The sequence below is a fragment of the Perna viridis genome, chromosome 8, assembly GCF_037379345.1.
Source record: "Perna viridis isolate PV_CMFRI_1.1 ecotype Kerala chromosome 8, ASM3737934v1, whole genome shotgun sequence".
In the NCBI taxonomy this organism is placed as follows: Eukaryota; Metazoa; Mollusca; class Bivalvia; order Mytilida; family Mytilidae; genus Perna; species Perna viridis.
Genome location: NC_142452.1, coordinates 46,447,806 through 46,465,723, shown reverse-complemented (window position 1 = coordinate 46,465,723; position 17,918 = coordinate 46,447,806). Strand labels below are relative to the sequence as shown.

The 17,918-nt window shown below is 31.2% G+C and overlaps 1 protein-coding gene across 1 annotated transcript in view; it reads left to right on the top strand.

Annotated features, from left to right (window-relative positions):
* LOC148610745 (uncharacterized) overlaps positions 1-17,918 on the top strand; it is a 28,341-nt gene that overhangs the window by 4,669 nt on the left and 5,754 nt on the right. The window contains exons 3-8 of the mRNA XM_088596077.1: positions 496-748; positions 1,143-1,251; positions 1,869-1,923; positions 2,412-2,556; positions 4,083-4,174; positions 4,879-4,984. Coding sequence (XP_088452203.1) covers positions 496-748; positions 1,143-1,251; positions 1,869-1,923; positions 2,412-2,556; positions 4,083-4,174; positions 4,879-4,984 — 760 coding nt within the window. The remainder of the gene's footprint in view (positions 1-495; positions 749-1,142; positions 1,252-1,868; positions 1,924-2,411; positions 2,557-4,082; positions 4,175-4,878; positions 4,985-17,918) is intronic.

The following is a 17,918-nucleotide window of genomic DNA, read 5'->3' as shown; positions in this document are numbered from 1 at the left end:
ATAATTTTGCCAGGACTGTTTTACTCTTTCAATTTTTTGTGAAAAGGGCCACTGTGTTTTATCTAATGGTGAGAGGCATTCTTTTCTTTCTAGGACACCCTTGTTTAAGTACTTGAAATCATTATCAAGGGTGCCTGAGATTGCTTAGTCTTGCATTTTGATTCAAGTGGTGTTTAATTCTTTTTCTCACTTTTGAAATTAGTTGTGATGACTTTCGCCAGAATGCTCTGCTTCCTGTTATTACTTAATGTAACAAGATGTCATAACAAATGTTTTATTTTGAAGTCATAAATCATGTGGCTTGGTTTATCACAGCCATGTTTGAGATGAGGAAATCTCACATGGCCAAAAATAGGAATATCCTTGTCTCAAAATAAAGAAGTTATGGGCCTTCAATAGGGACTTGTGAGAGAACCAATTAATCTTAGCAGAGAAAGATTTAAAGGAAAAAATGACATACATGTATTTTTGAAATAATTGTTTTAATTCTTGTAGATTGAGGAGGAGGAGATTCATGAACGTGCTGAGCTGTATTCCATGTCTGTCAAACCTGACTTAAAATATCTCTGTCTTCCTGAAGATTTTAGTCACAAGAATGATCCAGCCTACGTAGCTAGCATGACTGGACAACAACTAGCATATCCACTGCCAAAGAAAAGGAAAGGTCGTAATATGTACACTGACAGTTGTTATGTGTCTTACCATACACCAGATGATCCCTATGATAATAGTCATACATTGCCATGTGGTAAGTCACTGTGGTGAGACAGCTAAGGCCTTGAATTAAAATTTGATAGCTATAGGGCCCTTATATGACAGACCAATTCAAACTAGGCCTATATAATGTTTTATTCACCTTTTTTGAATCATCTTTTACTGAACTAGTTGAACTTCAGGCAAAAATGCCTCAGTAAACTATTCAAAAATGAATGGTCTGAGACACCAGCACAAACGAACAATTTTTATTACAGCTTCATTGAACATTTTTCTTTTTTTTGTTTTACCTGAGGATATGAATGAGAGTCTGATACCACAGGTAATTGCATGGGTTGCATACATTGTTGGTTTTTTTGTATGTCTGTAAACTGAAAGGTCCAGATTGAGCTGGTATCATAAAAAATTGTTACACTGTTCTTCTTAAGGTACCAAACTATACCGACCTCCAGGTAAACTGGTAGAGTTAGTTGCTGATGCTATAACTGACAGCCCAGATGGTTTACTGCAGGTTCCACAGATTTACACTATTTTGATGTATGTATTGTCAGGGAAAATGTTAGTTAGACCATTCAAAGTTTGATTTCCATTTTTCATAAAATTCCTGTTTGGTAGTCAATTTCTAAAAATTTGATTTTAAATTTGAATTTGTATTAAAATAAACAGACTGTCATATACACATGATTTACTTCCTATTTAAATGAAAATTTTTATTTTTTATCTGACATTTCAATTTAAAAAAATACAGGTTTTGTCTAAAGAGGCAGAAAACAGTAGCTTTTTTCAGACCTCCCATTCCTATTTCTTCTCAATTTTCCTCTTTTTTGACAATGATAAAAAATCATGCCTGAATTAACAATGAAGTCACTCAGCAAGTGGAAAAAATGAAAGGAATGGTAATGTTAAAACTTATATAGATAATAGTTACTTATCAAATGCTCTGTGTAAAAAAATTCAGTAATTCACACTGAAATAAATTCATTAATTTCACTCTTTCTCCCGCTAAAATGTCACAAGACAAATATCAGTCACAAAACTTAAAATTATGTTTGGTCGTTGGTCGTCACTCATGATTATATTTTGGTTATTCATTCTTTCCAATTATTAATTATCCAAATTAAAAAAAAAAACTATAATTAAAAATAATTTTTCAGGAATAAATACCCATACTTCAGATACATGGACAAAACTGCAATAACAAGTTGGAGGGTAATAAATTATATTTTAGATTTTCCTATTACTATTTTTTGTATAGCCACACGAGTCATTTTTCTGTCTGTTAGTCATCACTTCTTTGGTCTGTAGATGATAAAGAACTGTTTGATCAATTAATTTTCTTTTATTGTATATCAGTGAGGGGATTTCAGTCATCAAAACAACATTTTTGCCAAAAAGTTGTATTTATTGAAACAAGCAACATTAAGGTGGAGACATAGAAACATCTACCAACTTCAACTTTTTCATTGTTTAATCATTTATTCAAATCAAAAGGATGAGCCCTATAAGGCCCATATTTAGTCCACTACATGACTGGGAAGAATTTTTTTCCTGTTGTTTAGAATGTTTAAGTGGATGATCACATTTATAAGTATATCATCTTTCATTGATTGAAAATATTAAATCCCAAATTACACAAATATGTGATTCTATCAAATATACCAAAATTGGGAGCTAAATGATCCTGTTTTATTTTAAAGAGTTCAGTCAGACATGCCCTATTCCAAAAGTGGTTTAAGAAGATGAAGTTCAGATCTCCTGAGATCAGCAGTAAAGGGTGTTTCTGGTGTTTACACTCCAAAGCAGATATATCAGAAATCAGTGGTGGTAAAAACAGGAAGAAAGGTTAGTATCAGAAGTTGGTGATGGTACAACAGGAAAAAAGGTTTGTATCAGAAATCAGTGATGATAAAAACAGAAAGAAAGGTTTGTATCAGAAATCAGTGATGGTAAAAGCAGGAAGAAAGGTTAGTATCAGAACTTTTATGTAATAACGGGCATGTGTACCAGAAATAAGGGTGGAGTCAACAATATGATGTGGCAGACAATATTTATTTTGGTTCTGCAGCATTTCATGATACTTTGAGTGATATATTGGGGAAAAATGTCCAAAATGGTGTTTTGGTTGATACAGTCCTTGAACCGATCCGTGCAACAATTTGACGGATTGATGACCTTTGACTGATTGATCGCTGATGGACCGTGACCGATCTGATTGCAGTTTTATTATGTAAAATGACATAAGATTTGTTTGAAATAAAATATATGTAAAATTCAAGTATAAATTGGTATTTAAATCTATTACATTATGAAAATATGTGTAAAATTGACAAAGAAAACAATAAAAACTGTAAAATACGGTGACTGCTCTGTGGTTACGTGATGCGATCACCTGTTTAAAGGATCGGTTTGACGGATCGATGACTGACCAGAAACTGATTGGTGATCGATGACCGATCGCAATTGTAGTTGCACGGATCAGTTCAGGTACTGTATGCCAACATTGCCTTAGAGGGCATTTTCTTCATGTTCCTAAATTTCTTATATGGCCAATGCACTCCTCCAAAAATAAATTGCCAAATATATTCAATTCTCTAAATCTATTCAGCATGTGGTGCATAGCAAAGTTAAAAACATGAAAATATTTCTCATGAAGGCAGTCTTTGGCAAATCATTTGTCAAACCACTCTGAAAATCAATGCTTACATTTTTTCTCAAACTTGTGGTATAATTTTTAAGGTGCTAAGTTTTGCTTTAAAAATACTTTTATATATAAACCACACCATTTTGCAGGTATAGTACCCGAACCAATCCATGCAACTATTTGACGGATCAATGAATGTCAATGGAATGATGTCTGACGGAGACCGATGATCGGTGACTGGTCTTATCACAGTTTTTTTATGTTAAATTAAGGATGATCGGTTCATGTAAATTTAAGAATTTTCAATGAAAAGATGAAAAAATTTGAATATAATACCACACTAAATTTTTCTTTGAAATTCAAGTATTAATTCCACATTTTTATTACATTAAAAATAAATTATGTAAATGGAAAATAATTGAATTCATGTCTAAATTTATATCATCTGATCGGATCATAGTTACAGTTGCATGGATTGGTTCAGGTACAGTAAAGTGACAATTGTATCTATGGAATGATTTTACTTTGTGAAAATTTTCTAAAAGCTGAAAAAATTCAGCTTGTAAGTTATAGTTCTAAAATCTTGAATCAATATGCAATTATTCATCTTTCAGCTTTACCTCAAGTCTATATGACTGTATGTTCTGTACACATTTTTCTTTGAAACAAGAGTATTTGTGTTTTGACACAAGTTTGATGAGAAAAACATTGTACATTTATTTTACAGAGTTAGAAATTGATCCTAGTCTCCATGAGAATGTGATAGCTTTGCTGAAAGAAGAAGAAAAGGAATTTCCATTGTGTGATATAAAGTTTCCTGTAAGAACTCTATTTAATTAGTGCTTAAGTTATGGACAGAATGATTTCAGATCCACTGAATCCAAAGTTCCTCTTTCACTGAACTTTGACTTTGTAAAATTGCATTTTTAATTTTGTCATGTTTTTCTCAGCTTCTCATGCAAGTTAAATGAATAATGATGAATTTGGTATGCAGTTTTTTAAATAATGAGTTGCTTTCTAACCCTTATGAATCCTATCTTAACAATTATTAAAAATGAATTCCCATTTTTCTATATGAATATTTCAGCCTTTCTTTTATAACAGTCATTTAATTTTTGAATACTAACATATTAAAACAAAGCAAGTAGTTTGAGATTGTGTCAGGGGAGATGATTCTTGTGAATAATCTTGGATGTCTCATTTTAGTATTGAAAAAGAAGTGTATTTAATTATTTTAATTAAAGACACTACAAAAGGAATGCTTAAATAAAAAGAAAGATAATCATATTTCAATTCAAATCGTTGTTTTTTCATTTCTTAATTATGTCTTTTTATTTTTTAAATGGAGTGAAAACTGAAAATTTTGAGTTTTAAGAAAATCTATTAGCATATATATTTTTTTAAGGTCTAGAGATAAATTATCTATTAACACTCTACTGCAAATCAATTTAAGTCTAATTATATTGATCTGAAAGTTTCCAAATTAATGAACCTTTTTCATATATATTTTGACTATTTTTCAGGAGGAATTAGACACAAATTTTGATACAGAACAACCAGTCAATCACTTTAAACAAGGCAAATCACATGATCCTGTTATGACAACATGTTTGTCTTCATCAGATAATGGTAAGTTTGTTGATGAACATAAAGACAGTAACAGAGCTTTTACAAGTCACATAGTTGCCAACCTGTACAATTTTAGTCATAGTTTTTGCAAATTTTGGGTAAAATATATGGTCTCAAGGTCAACATTGTAATAGTTACAAATTTCCAATCATTTCCAGTCCGAGCTGTTCCTTGTTTAGAAAACTGATTGTTTAGATGCTTTACAGATACCATTGAAATAAGCCCATTGGGAATTTGGATCATGTAGTGCATTTGAGTTTCACCGATGTTAATGATCTGTGCTAATATTAAAAAAGATAAATCTTATTGTTTTTTCTAATCGTGAACAAAAGACATTTTCATCACAGACAAATTTGGGATGTCAATTTCCATTTCAATGAAGATTACTGACAAAAGTGCCAAACTATGGACAACTCATTTTTTTTTTACTGATTGTAATAAAATAGGGTTGGCATCTATGACGGAAATTGGCAAAATTAAAAGGGTTCAAATTAGCAATGGTGAGTGGTCTGAGGCCTGGGACCCTCAAATTCTAGATCTGATGCAGGACACCTGAAATTTCCAATACCTAGTCCTAGGTCCTGAACATACCTTACTTGAAATTCACTCTTATTGAGGACTTTTCACTATTTCCTGGCAGATGTTTCAATTCAGGATGCAAAAAAGTCTTTGACCTTTCACTGTTAAAGTGAAACCCTGTATGTAGATAAGACTTAAAAATACTGTAATAATAAGAAACTGTAATATAAGGGTCTGACAGAGATGGGATTAGAGAGCCTGGCCAATTATGCCATTTGTCATGTTTCAGACAAAAACTCTCATTAAATGTAGAAATTTACAAAGAATATTGAAAATGACCAACTGAAATCATGAATATCCCAGTCGTTACAAGGGGAATCCTTGTTTCTAAGTATTTATCAAAATATAGAGAGAGAAAAAGTTGAAGCCAGAAAAACGATGATTTTGATTTAGGCCTTAAAAAAAAATATGTGTTTCCGGTAACACCTTTTTCAAAATTAAGGTAGGTAGGTAGGTTTTTTTTTGAGGAGGTGGGGTGGTGCAGATTGTCAATACGGATAAGCCCTAGTGGTCATTTGTGAATCAAGGTTAATCACAGAACTATGATCAGTAGGTTTTTAGCCTTCATTAGTGCTGACATTTTGCAATTTTGATTGCAAATACATTGTACTGAACTCCCACTGGGTCTAACTAGGGCACAAACTAGGGTTGGTCGGGTATCCGGAAAAAACATATTTTTTTTAGGCCTTTTAAGTTGATACTAACAGAGCCTTACATCAAATAATCACTATACTTATTTCCTCTAAAAAATGAGGCCATGTAAATTTAATTCTCTGGTACTCTTGAGAATTATTTTTTTTTTGAAAAAGACAGGATGTGTGATACAGATTTATCTTAATCAATACAAAATGTTTTTTTAGGGGGAGATGGGGTCAGGTGGGTTTGCAATAATTAAGAGAGTTACTGGACTTGGATCTTTTTCTGCATTGAACTGTAAAGTGAAATCCTTTTAAACCAAAGGGTGGATTTTATTCAAATATTTGTCTCTCGCTGCAATGCAGAAAGTTTCATAAATTTATTGGTGTCTGTCCGTCTTTGTTTGTCTGTCTCTCATCCTTGACTATGTGGATGCAACTCCTCAGAATCATCTCAACAGATTTTGTTTGTATTTTATAGGGTTATAGGTCACCATATATACAATTGATAATATTGCAAAGCTATTTTTATTCAACAAATTTTACAGGAGTTATGGGACTTCATTGGGCATGCTTCACTATAGGAACTTCTGGAGACTGCTGTATAGATTTTGTTCAAATTTTGCCGAGTTGTTATTCATATTGATTGTGATTCTACAATTAAACATGAATCATGCACTTCAACTTTTTAGTGATGGTAAAAAAGTAGCAATCTTGTTTCCTTCGTGCACATCCATAAAGGTAATTCAAAGTTTTGTTATAAATATATTTTATAAATACTTTGCCTCCACATTACAAAGGAATTTCACCAATATACATTTTCATATTTTTTTTTGGTTTTCAAACTTCATCTGTGGCAGGGGACATATAGCTATGTAGGTAATCTGGTTTTACTTACAGTAACTAATATTTTTCTGGAATCTATCTCATTGTATGTGACACTGGTTTAGAGATTACCAGATCCAATCTCATATTTTGAACTTTTCTTCTGTTTTGGCGGCTATAGAAAAAACATATTTTTACACAAACCTGATTTTCATCTGTTTTTTTTTTTTTTTTTTCAAATCCAGATTTCACCGTTGTGATTTTTTTCACTGTATATTTACTTCTGATTTAAGCAATTTCTGCTTTGTTTGTTGATCTCATAAAATCAGGTTTACAGGACTGAAGGCATTTTTACCAGACAAGTCTGTCTGTATTTTGTTTTCACTGCTATACAGAACATTCTGTCCTGTTTAAACAAAATTGTCTACATTTGCTGTAACATGTAATAATGACAAACATGCATACTGCAGTGGCAGATCCAGAGAGGAGGGTGCTGTGTAATCAAAATTGGAATTCCAGGTTATTAATGGTCATTTTTTACCCAAACAATTGCATGAATTTAGCAAAAGAAAAAAATTTCCAACAAAAGCAGTGTTCAAAGAAGTGGGACTACCTTAATTGGCCTCTATACTACTTAAACCTCTTCAAATATTGTTATGGATGTTAAGAATTATCTGCCCCTGAAAGGTCATATCAACTGCATGGATGTCCGACTGTTCCACTTTATTTTTTCTTTAATTTGAATTTCACTTGTTTGAAGTGAAGATTTTTGTAATTGATCATACACAAGATCTCGTAAGTTCCTAATTCAATAGAACCATATGTAAGAGTCAGGTGATAGAAAAATAATTTAAACCTCAATCAAAATCTGAATTGAAGAATTAGGAAGAATTTAATTTTTGGGGTCTTTTTTATATTATTAATACTGCCAAAATTAGTTTGATAACATGATTACTTAAATCTACAAACAAAATTATAGTCTTCTGTCATTTATCTGGAAGTCTTACAGGTGTAATACCACTATTTCTGGCCTCCATTACTTTCTATGTTAAATTCAGCTTTTTATAAGGCTCAAATATTTTTTTACATCAGTATAGATGGTGCTAGAGGTGTATCATTATGATGGTCACCCTTAACCTTAACTCTCATAAAAATATCAACATACCGTATGTGCCTTCTAAGAAAAAACGGTAAAGTGAAAGTAGACAGGTGCAGAAATCACTACTTTCGTTTTCAAATTTAGCTATATCAAGGGGCCTAGAGTTTTTGTTCAGAATTGTTTTACCCTACACTGAATAAAGAAAATGAAGTTTTTGGAGTATTACTGATTCATTCAGCTTTCAGAAGACACCAAGTTTGTATACCTCTACGAAACAAGGAGAATGATAGGGTGCAATATTTGGACTACTTCGTGTCATTAGAAACTACTTTCTTGTATGTGCAGGTGACTGGTTTCCGTAATAGTGGTATTACACCTATTATAAATTTTACAAAATGGTTAGTGTATGTAAGGGGAGATAATTTTATAAAAGAAAATTTAATGTCTTCAACTACATCAATATAAAAATTCAATAGTCTGATTCATTTGGTTTATGATATATATATAAACTGATAGTATCTTTATTAACGATATTATTTAATAAAGATTTCAGATTAGTAAATATGATAGGGAGGACATTTTGCAGAGTTCGATTTTTTGATAACCGAGTTAAATGAGTTCATATGCATAAATTTAGTGATGCAGTAAAGTGTGATAAGGTATAATTTGTGTCTAATTAAGAATCTTTTTTCTTTCTTGCAAATATAGTGGCCCATGACATAGCTCATTACAAATGATTATGAAGAGGGATGTATGCACAATTTTCAAGGGAATGTTGGGTCTGCCATATTTCACCTAAAATTTACTTATTCTAAATGTTCTTACTATGTATTGATTAATTGATTAACCCTTTGAGTGCCAAGGCTTTTCCTTTATTTTGCCAAGGAAGAATTTGAAGATTCAAATTCAACTGTCTTGCTGATGATGTTGACAATAACCTAATGTCACAAGAAAGGGCACAACGGCAGGATGATCGAGCGCAGAAAGAAATAGACATAAACTGTTCATCATTTGGATGTTTTCGAATATATTTTATACTGTCAAGTAGTCAACTTAGTATATATACGCATTGACGTACTTACTTACAGAAAAAATAGGAAAGGAAAAAAACGTAAAAAGAATACAATTAGACATTTCACGAGAAGTGTTTTCAACTTGTCGATTTTCTAAATACATCTAATTTACGACATTAAACCTTTTTAATACTTAAGCCCATAGTCAGCACACAGAAAAGATTTTTCAAGCCGATATTCATTTGAAAAGGATATAAGTTATTAAAACATCTGAGAAGTAAGTTGAATTTCATATCCATTCTCCTTAAATAAGTACAGTTTAAAAAACAAATAGAAGAAATATTGATAAGCAACCTAATTATTTTATTCAGGACATTGAAAGGAATCCTAAAAAAAATTGTAAAACCTCTAGGAAATAAATAAATAAATAACCTTCATGCCAATGTTGTCTTTTCCCTAATTAGGGAATACTTGGCACTAGTACATGTGAGAAGATTAATTTTCATAATCATATGTTCAGCTGACAAAATGTTTCGTGAAATCGATGTCAACTTTGAGTAAAATCGTTGTACAATATTTGCGATTTTATCAATGATAAATACATGTACATAATGTATAGTTGACATTATATGTTCATATTGTTTAAAATTTATCATTATTTTTTTTTTTGCTTTATTTGTTATTTCTTTAACACGTTTTTTTTTCTATTTTTCCCTGTACAAATACATGAAAAATACATCTTGATTTAAGTAGATTGCACCGAAGGCAAAAACAAAGAGAAGTAATCTTGATTTAAGTAGATTGCACTGAAGGTAAAAACAAAGAGAAGTAAATAAAATGTGTTTATTTGGTCAATAGATAACAACGAGTAGAAATTAGAACAAAATTTGCCAGGATTTTTTTTTTTTTTTTTGGCATTGTTTGAATATGTACAGTCTACCCTGTGAAGCACCCCACGCATCATCAGGTTCAGAACTGTGACGTCATTGACATTATTGCAGAACAATCAACTTGACAAATGTGTAGGCAACAGTTGCTAAGCCTATATATAGTCTTTTGGCAAAATACTGAAGTATGAAAAGCATATTTGTAGGCTCTTTGGTATAGTAAGGGTTGATATTAGGCCAGTTGTAATTTTGTCATATAATGACCTGTGCAGTGTGCATGTATACTGATCAAAAAAGGAGGGTGCCACTAAAAAAGTTCGTTACAGGCTATTTTTAGCCCAAAAATGCATGAATTTCAACAAAAAATGTCCAGCCAAAGAGGGGTTCTAAACCCTGGAACCCACTTATTGGTTAAAATACTATATCCACCACTGTAAATCCCATTTGAGTTTCCATGCAGGAAATTTTTTTTTTCTTTTTGACCACCATAGTCAAAACAAAAATAGCTCCATGCAGTGCCGAATTCAAATGTTAAATACTGTATGTACACACTTCTCACAATCTTAATCAAGTCTTTTCCAAAAAATTAAATGCAAGAAAATTCTGGATATAAATATAGTTATCAGCCCCTGAAATGTAATAAATATGCCTGCATGGATGGGGTGGGTCCAGGTGTAATAGGTGTACACTCCCACTTTTCAAAGAAAAATCAAACGTAATCTGCTAAAAATTGTATTGAATATTGGCTATTTATCATATACTTTCATTACACATGTCATAATCTGGTTTCCTTTTATACTGATTCTCGTAATTACGCTTTCCTTTCATAAAATCCTGGAATACGCCCCTGATAGAATATACTCTGTCTGTTCCAGTGTTTTCTTTTCTTAATTTTGAAGTTATATGTTAAAAGTGAAGATTTCAGGAACTTGATCTTATCCAATGTCTCATATATTCCCAATTTGAGTTTTATGACCTGGGTAAAAGTTACAGTTTTTTTAAATTCAGATACAATAAAAATTAAATTGATATGCATGTAGGAGAATATTTTTTATCTAGTATTTTGATACATGATAGAAGTTAGCTTTTTAGTTCAATTGAACATGATCATTATATTCAAACCAACCCATTGGGATATGCAAACTTATCTGTGATTTACAAAATGTTAATAGTTGAGCATGTAAGGGAGGTAATTTTTTGAAGGAAAATTAATACTGTATCTTGGCAAAATTATTTTTCAACCTGTCGGATATTTGGTCCGGCAACCTAACAAAATCTGCTGGACCGAGCACTTTAGGAGATCTGCCAACTTTCCATTCTGGATTAATACTCCTCGTTTTTATGTTTTTCCTCATATTCCTGTTGACGAGCTTTAACCTTTGCAACAGTAAGCTCCCTTTTTAAGAGCTTTCCTTGTGTTCCTAAGTTTGACTTGTGCTTGTGTATCATTTACATTTAAAGATGCATTTAACAATGTTTCAGTGCTATATTTAATGTATGATTAAAACTATAAATGAAAACATTTCATTAAGGAGTGTCCTATTGCGCAATTAACAATATGCACATGGAAAATTTATGTTATTTTTCAATATACAAAATTTTTATCATAGTCAATTTGTTAAGAATTGATACAATTCTTGTCCCCCCTAAAAAAAAGTGTTGCAATTCTTGTACATTTTTTGTACACGAAACTGAAATTAAGTGAGCTCACAAATTGAATTCTTGGCTTTTAAACATCAGCACATTTACATCCTCAAGTAGGCAAGGATCCATTAGGATGAGCATGTAATGAAGATAGTATTATTTGGCATGAAATTTTGATTTTTCAAAAATGTATCCCCAAAAATTTTCTTGTCTTGTTCACTTTCATTTAATCCTATTTAGGCTCCTTCTAACCCTGCAAAGTTAAGCATTTGTAAATTATTATCTTCCTTTTTCTTTAACATTAACACTTCAGCATTTGATGTCTTAACATTCTTCATTAAACTGAAAAAATCCTGACCATTATGAGCAAAAAGATATTTGTCTGCACCTGAAAGGGAGATAATTTTATGAAATAAAATAATATCTTAAAATAAAACAATAGAAAATATCACAGTGTGTTTAAATTAATAATTAATTAAAAGTATCTTTTTTATCAAATTGTTTGATAGAGCTTTTAAAAAAAATTATAAAAAGAAGGAATTATTTTGCAAGTATTTATTCATCAATATACCAAGTATGATGTTTTCATAATCTTATATTTAGTCCTACAATATTTAGTAGGGCATTGTAACTATCTAATTAAGAAATCTTTACAATGTCTCCAGAATGCATGACACTTAAGTCATGCCCATATAAATGGAAAGGGAAGGTGTTTGAATGGAAGAAGCATTCTAACTCTACTCAACAAGAGAATTTCGGTAGAGTCAGTATGTTGAATTAAGGTTATCTCCCTTATCTCAAGTTTTATTATTCACTGTAACAGTAAAGTTTCAAGTAAGGATTATGTTAAGTTTCAAAAAGAAATTAAATAATTTGTTGTATAGCAAATGTGAATTCTATGCATATTTTCGGACCAGGGAAAGAATCTTCTTTTGTGTAAACTTCTGAACCCGCCACTTGTTTGGCTTAGTCTTAATAATAAGCCTGATTTTTTATTGGCCATGAAAATAATGGATTTACAGTTAATTTGCAAATGTTTAAGTCTTAGCTTATTTGACGAAATTTACAGCTGTCAAAACATTTAAATAAATGTAGATACAAGTTAGACTGAAAAAAAAATGTATCGGGATAGTGTACAAAAATGCTCAGGACCATTTTATCAAATTCATTAAAAAGACAAGTGTTAAATTGTAATAAAAACCATATTCAAATTTGTGTCATTGTGAAATCTATATACTATGATTTGAGTTACATGTAGCACAGGTTAAGACTATTCTTTGACATATGTATATAAAAAGATTTTTTTTTTATATACGTACTTGTTACTCTGGTTATTATTTTATTATTCCATATTTAAAGGTATACGGCACATACTCGCTTTTCACAATACAGTATATAAGATATTTTACATCTTCTTTATAATTCAGTACAAGAAAACTTGCATTTTGATTCTAATTATGTTTTTCTTTTACCTTTTTCACAAGGTTGTCCAATTTTTTCTGTATATTAGGGGTTTCACTGTTGTTTATAGTTGAATTTTGATAAATAATCTTTAATGATTTATCATTTTAATTGTATTTACATGTTTTATAAAGATGGGAAAAAAACTATTGTACTGGTAGCATTTTCTATTTTTCTCTGGTTAAAAATATCTCCATTTGCAAGTAGAATATCATCAATATGCTGAATACGAAAATCTGTCTGGATCTACAGAATATATTAAATTAGCAATACAAACAGTTGTCTTCAAGACTATATTCTTGTGCATAATCATTATGGTTGAATAACAGGGGCTTGCTCCCACTACCAAATATGCAGCCCAACTAGTATATTACCTATTCAAGGGTGATCCAAGATTTTGGGTGTCTCATTTCAACTCAATTTTTGTTCAAATAAAATCGAATATATAACTAATTATTGCTCAGCAATCACTTAACAAATGATGAATCTAATGAATAAAAACAGGTATCACCAAAAAATATTCTAATTAAATCGACACAATGATTTGAACATTCTAACTCAATTTCTACAATCGCTTGGATCGATAGTGAAACTACTGTGACCTTGACATCACTAGACAGACAATAGAAAGCGCGGGGAAAGTTATTGCAAATAAGTACTTCTCCATGTAAGAATGAGGCGAAATGTGAGTACATTGTGGCACATGAAGATAAAAAAAAAACAGGGATTTTGTTGCATTATCCAAGTATTTATACCTCATAACCTCCAGAAGTGTTTGTAAAGTTTACCTTTGTTAGATATTTATTGGCCAGTTTAGTTGAAATGCACCATGATGGAAAAGTGTTAAGAAAGTTTTCCCACATATTTTTCTATATTCTATATTCTAAAATCTAAGTAACCGCTGCTTCATGATTAGATATATTAAATATATTTAAGTTTAAAAGAAAAAGTTAAGAATAATGATGTACCACCCATTGCCTGATTCTTACATAGAATGGTACTGAAGCATTTGTCTGGCGATACCAAGGTTGCAGTAGTTTCCATTTCACTCCAATTAGATTCATTTGTCAATTGATTACTATGCAGTAAATAGTGATATAGTCAATTTTATTTTTTTTTTAAATAAGTTGAAGCGAGGTAACCCCAAAATCTGGGATCACCTTTGTATAGGTTATATACTAGTGATATGCATATTTGATAGTGGGAGCAAGCCCTAGTGAGGCTGCATATTTGATAGTGGGAGAAAGTCCCCTGGTTGACTGTACATGTATGACCAGTGATATGTAAATCTCAAATTTGAATCCCTACTATACATTTTGCTGTAGTCTTTTTTCTTGCATACAGTGTAACTTAAATTTTTTAAATATGTTGGTAATGATTGTGAACTGCATAGCATATCACTCTAATGATGATTTGGTTTATAATTTCCACAAATGTTATCATATCATAACTTGTGTGCGCTTTTTGGAATATTTCCAAAATCGGGTTATATCTTTAAAATTTATCATGTTTGATATTTTTGTAAGCATACCTCGCAAGCAAGTTAAACATAAACCGAAATTCACAGATCTAAAAATAAGATTACTGAAATAAAAGCATCCCCCTACCTGTCACGTTATCATTTGCAAACATTTATGAACTCAACAAATAAATGCATTTTCATTTTCAACTTGTATGTTTTGATGCCATAGTTAGAAATGCAAGGGAGGTTTTTTTTTTTTAAATTCTTATGTTGACCTTGAATTAATTCACATTTGGAAAAACGATTAGGACAGGAAAAAAGATTGTGTAATATCAAATATCTATGTTATTAATCTGGTGTCACCAACAACTACTTCTAATTAAATCAACACAATGACTTGAACATTCTAACTCAATTTCTACAATCCAAATATTCTTACCACTGCAAATCATTTGTAAGGTTTGTAGAAAAGTAATTAGAAGTGGAGGCAGTATCCAAGCCTAAATTATAATTGGTGTTTTTTTTTAATTATCCCTCCCCCATCTGAAAAAACCTCTTCCAAAACTTTTAACTTTTGTGGTATCTTATACTACATATAGAAAGAAATACTGTGGTGAACTACTATATTTATTCTACATCTCTAACGGTCTACAATTAGTTACAGAATGAATCAAAATCCTAACTTTAACCTTAACATGTGCAGAACTAATTAGAAGAATGATGGTCTATAGAATGTTTACAATGACAATATTCCCATGATATCAATCATCATAATCTGAAGATCGGAGCTGGCTAAACCTCGTTGCAGACGTTAATGTTTATATAAGTGTCAATCACTACAACTTCTATACTCACAGCTGTCAAAGAGGGTCTGCAGTCCTATCACACTACTCAAGTAGTTGTATTAATTCAATGTGGATCCTGAAAGATTTGAAAGATCTTTTGGGAGTCAATCAGTTCAAGACTATTATCAGAATATAATAGCATTAAAACCTATGGTTTTTCAACAGTGTATACTTATATTTCCCATATTCATTTAAAATCCCGACTTAAAAACATGATACATCATTGTTTTTCCAAAAAAGATGGTACACCTAGATACATATCATTCATTTTGCATTGTACTCGGAATTTATGCAATCTGCAAACTAACTTATTTGAAGAAACTAACAAAAGGGGAATAAATTGAATGTGAATTTGGGACTTGTTGCATCAAGAAGGTTTGTATCGGTATCAGTCTTGTATTACATATTCCTTAGCGGGTGTACATAAAAAAATGGAGGCAATAAAATATAGTGCGCTTCCATTTTGCCTTTTCCTGTTTTTGTTTCTTGGCAAATAGCTATAATTTTTCATCAAAAGTACAGGGTAAATATCAAGCTATAACACAATAAACTTGTTTTTTAAGGAAAAACAGTATTTTCATTAAAAATAATGATTCAGAAAAGGAGTCTATTTAATGAACTCAAAATAAAAGTGAAAGTAGAAAAAGTCTATTTTTAGTTTGACCTGTCCTGGTGTACCAAAGTTTGTGCCTTTTTTTTCTAAAATGGACCTAAAAATTATTTTTGACATTTCCATAATTGAAAAACATGGTTAAAAGTTAGATTGAAACTCCTTGTGTATTTTTTAAAAATCATAAAAAATTTAAGGTATACTTATAGAAGCCTATGGGGCAAAGAATACAAGACTGAGACCTATCCAGATCTCTAACTTGTCTATTTCAGGACATTTCTGTGAAAAGAAAGATAACTGGAATATATTTTTATTACTTTCCACATTACGTCAGTTATCCAATTATCTCCAATAATCAAGTGTAAATGTGATGTTTTGGAATGAAATGTGAAATATATGTTTTATCTTCAAATGGCATCAACAAACAACAAATACTTACAGAAATTTTTCCCAACACACTAAGTAAATTTTAATGCCCATTCCAACATATTAAAAAAATTGAGAATTCCTGAATCCCAATTCCCTGGGTTACTTCTAAGACCAATTTCCCCATGTGAATGAATGCCTTGATACAGTACTGTTACTTGAATCAATGCCTAACAGTACTGTTAGATAAGTGCCTTGATACTGTGGTGTTACATGAAAGAGTGCCTTGCTTCAGTATTGTCACACAAATGTGTGTCTGGATGCAGTACTATTGCATTAATAAATGTCTTGATACAGTACTGTTACATGAATAAGTGACAGGATACAGTACTATTACTTGAATCAATGCCAAACAGTACAGTTAGATAAGTGCCTTGATACTGTGGTGTTACATGAAAACGTGCCTTGCTTCAGTACTGTCACACAAATATGTGTCTGGATACAGTACTATTACATGAATAAATGTCTTGATACAGTGCTATTACATGAATAAGTGCCTTGCTACAGTACTGTTACATGAATACGTGCCTGGATACAGAGCTGTTACAAGAATAAGTGTCTTGATATAGTGCTGTTACATGAATATATGCTAGGATACAGTATTGTTACATAAATACATGCCTTAATTCTATACGTTTACATGAATACATGCCTGAATACTGACCTGTTAAATAAATATGTGGCTGGATACAGTACTTTTACATGAATATTTGCCTGAATACAGCACTGTTATTAGTGGTTATAATGAGCAAAAGGGCATGGAATATGGTAGGGAACGTTCTAATCTACACCGTATGTGATTTCATATTTGTTAAGTAAGAATCTTTGATCTGTCGTGCCCACTAGAAAAATGGAACATGTTATTTAATTGAAGATAGAATGAATATATATATATATATATATATATATATATATATATATATATACACACACATATATACATGTATATGTATTGAGTGTAGAACAATTTGCATCAGATAAGTCATATTAAAGGCAATAACAAACCAAACTCATTATCACATAATTATTACAGATCAGGTATGGAATTATTAAATGGTACAAACTGACAATATTAAGAATGAACGAAAACAATATATGAACAACCATATACAAAGTGAAAAGCCAAATATCTTGCTCATAGTGATCATAATAGTGTGGTGTTCCTGACTTGGTGAATTGGTAGGTTCAACCAGGTTAAATCCCACTTTCATGGCAGCTATAATGGTGCTGGTGTAATTTTCTGTTGTGCACAAATAATGGACAAAAGTAGTCAACTCTGCATAAGATGACTGTTCCATCTATGTTAATCGCTGTATAGTGAGGCATTATTATTTCTTTAATGGAAAGCTGTAAACAACTTTTGCTTGTGAATGAATACAATTATGCATATTGTATTCAGTTTAGTCACTGAAAGATCATCATTTTCCAGTTAAAAGTACATTATAAAA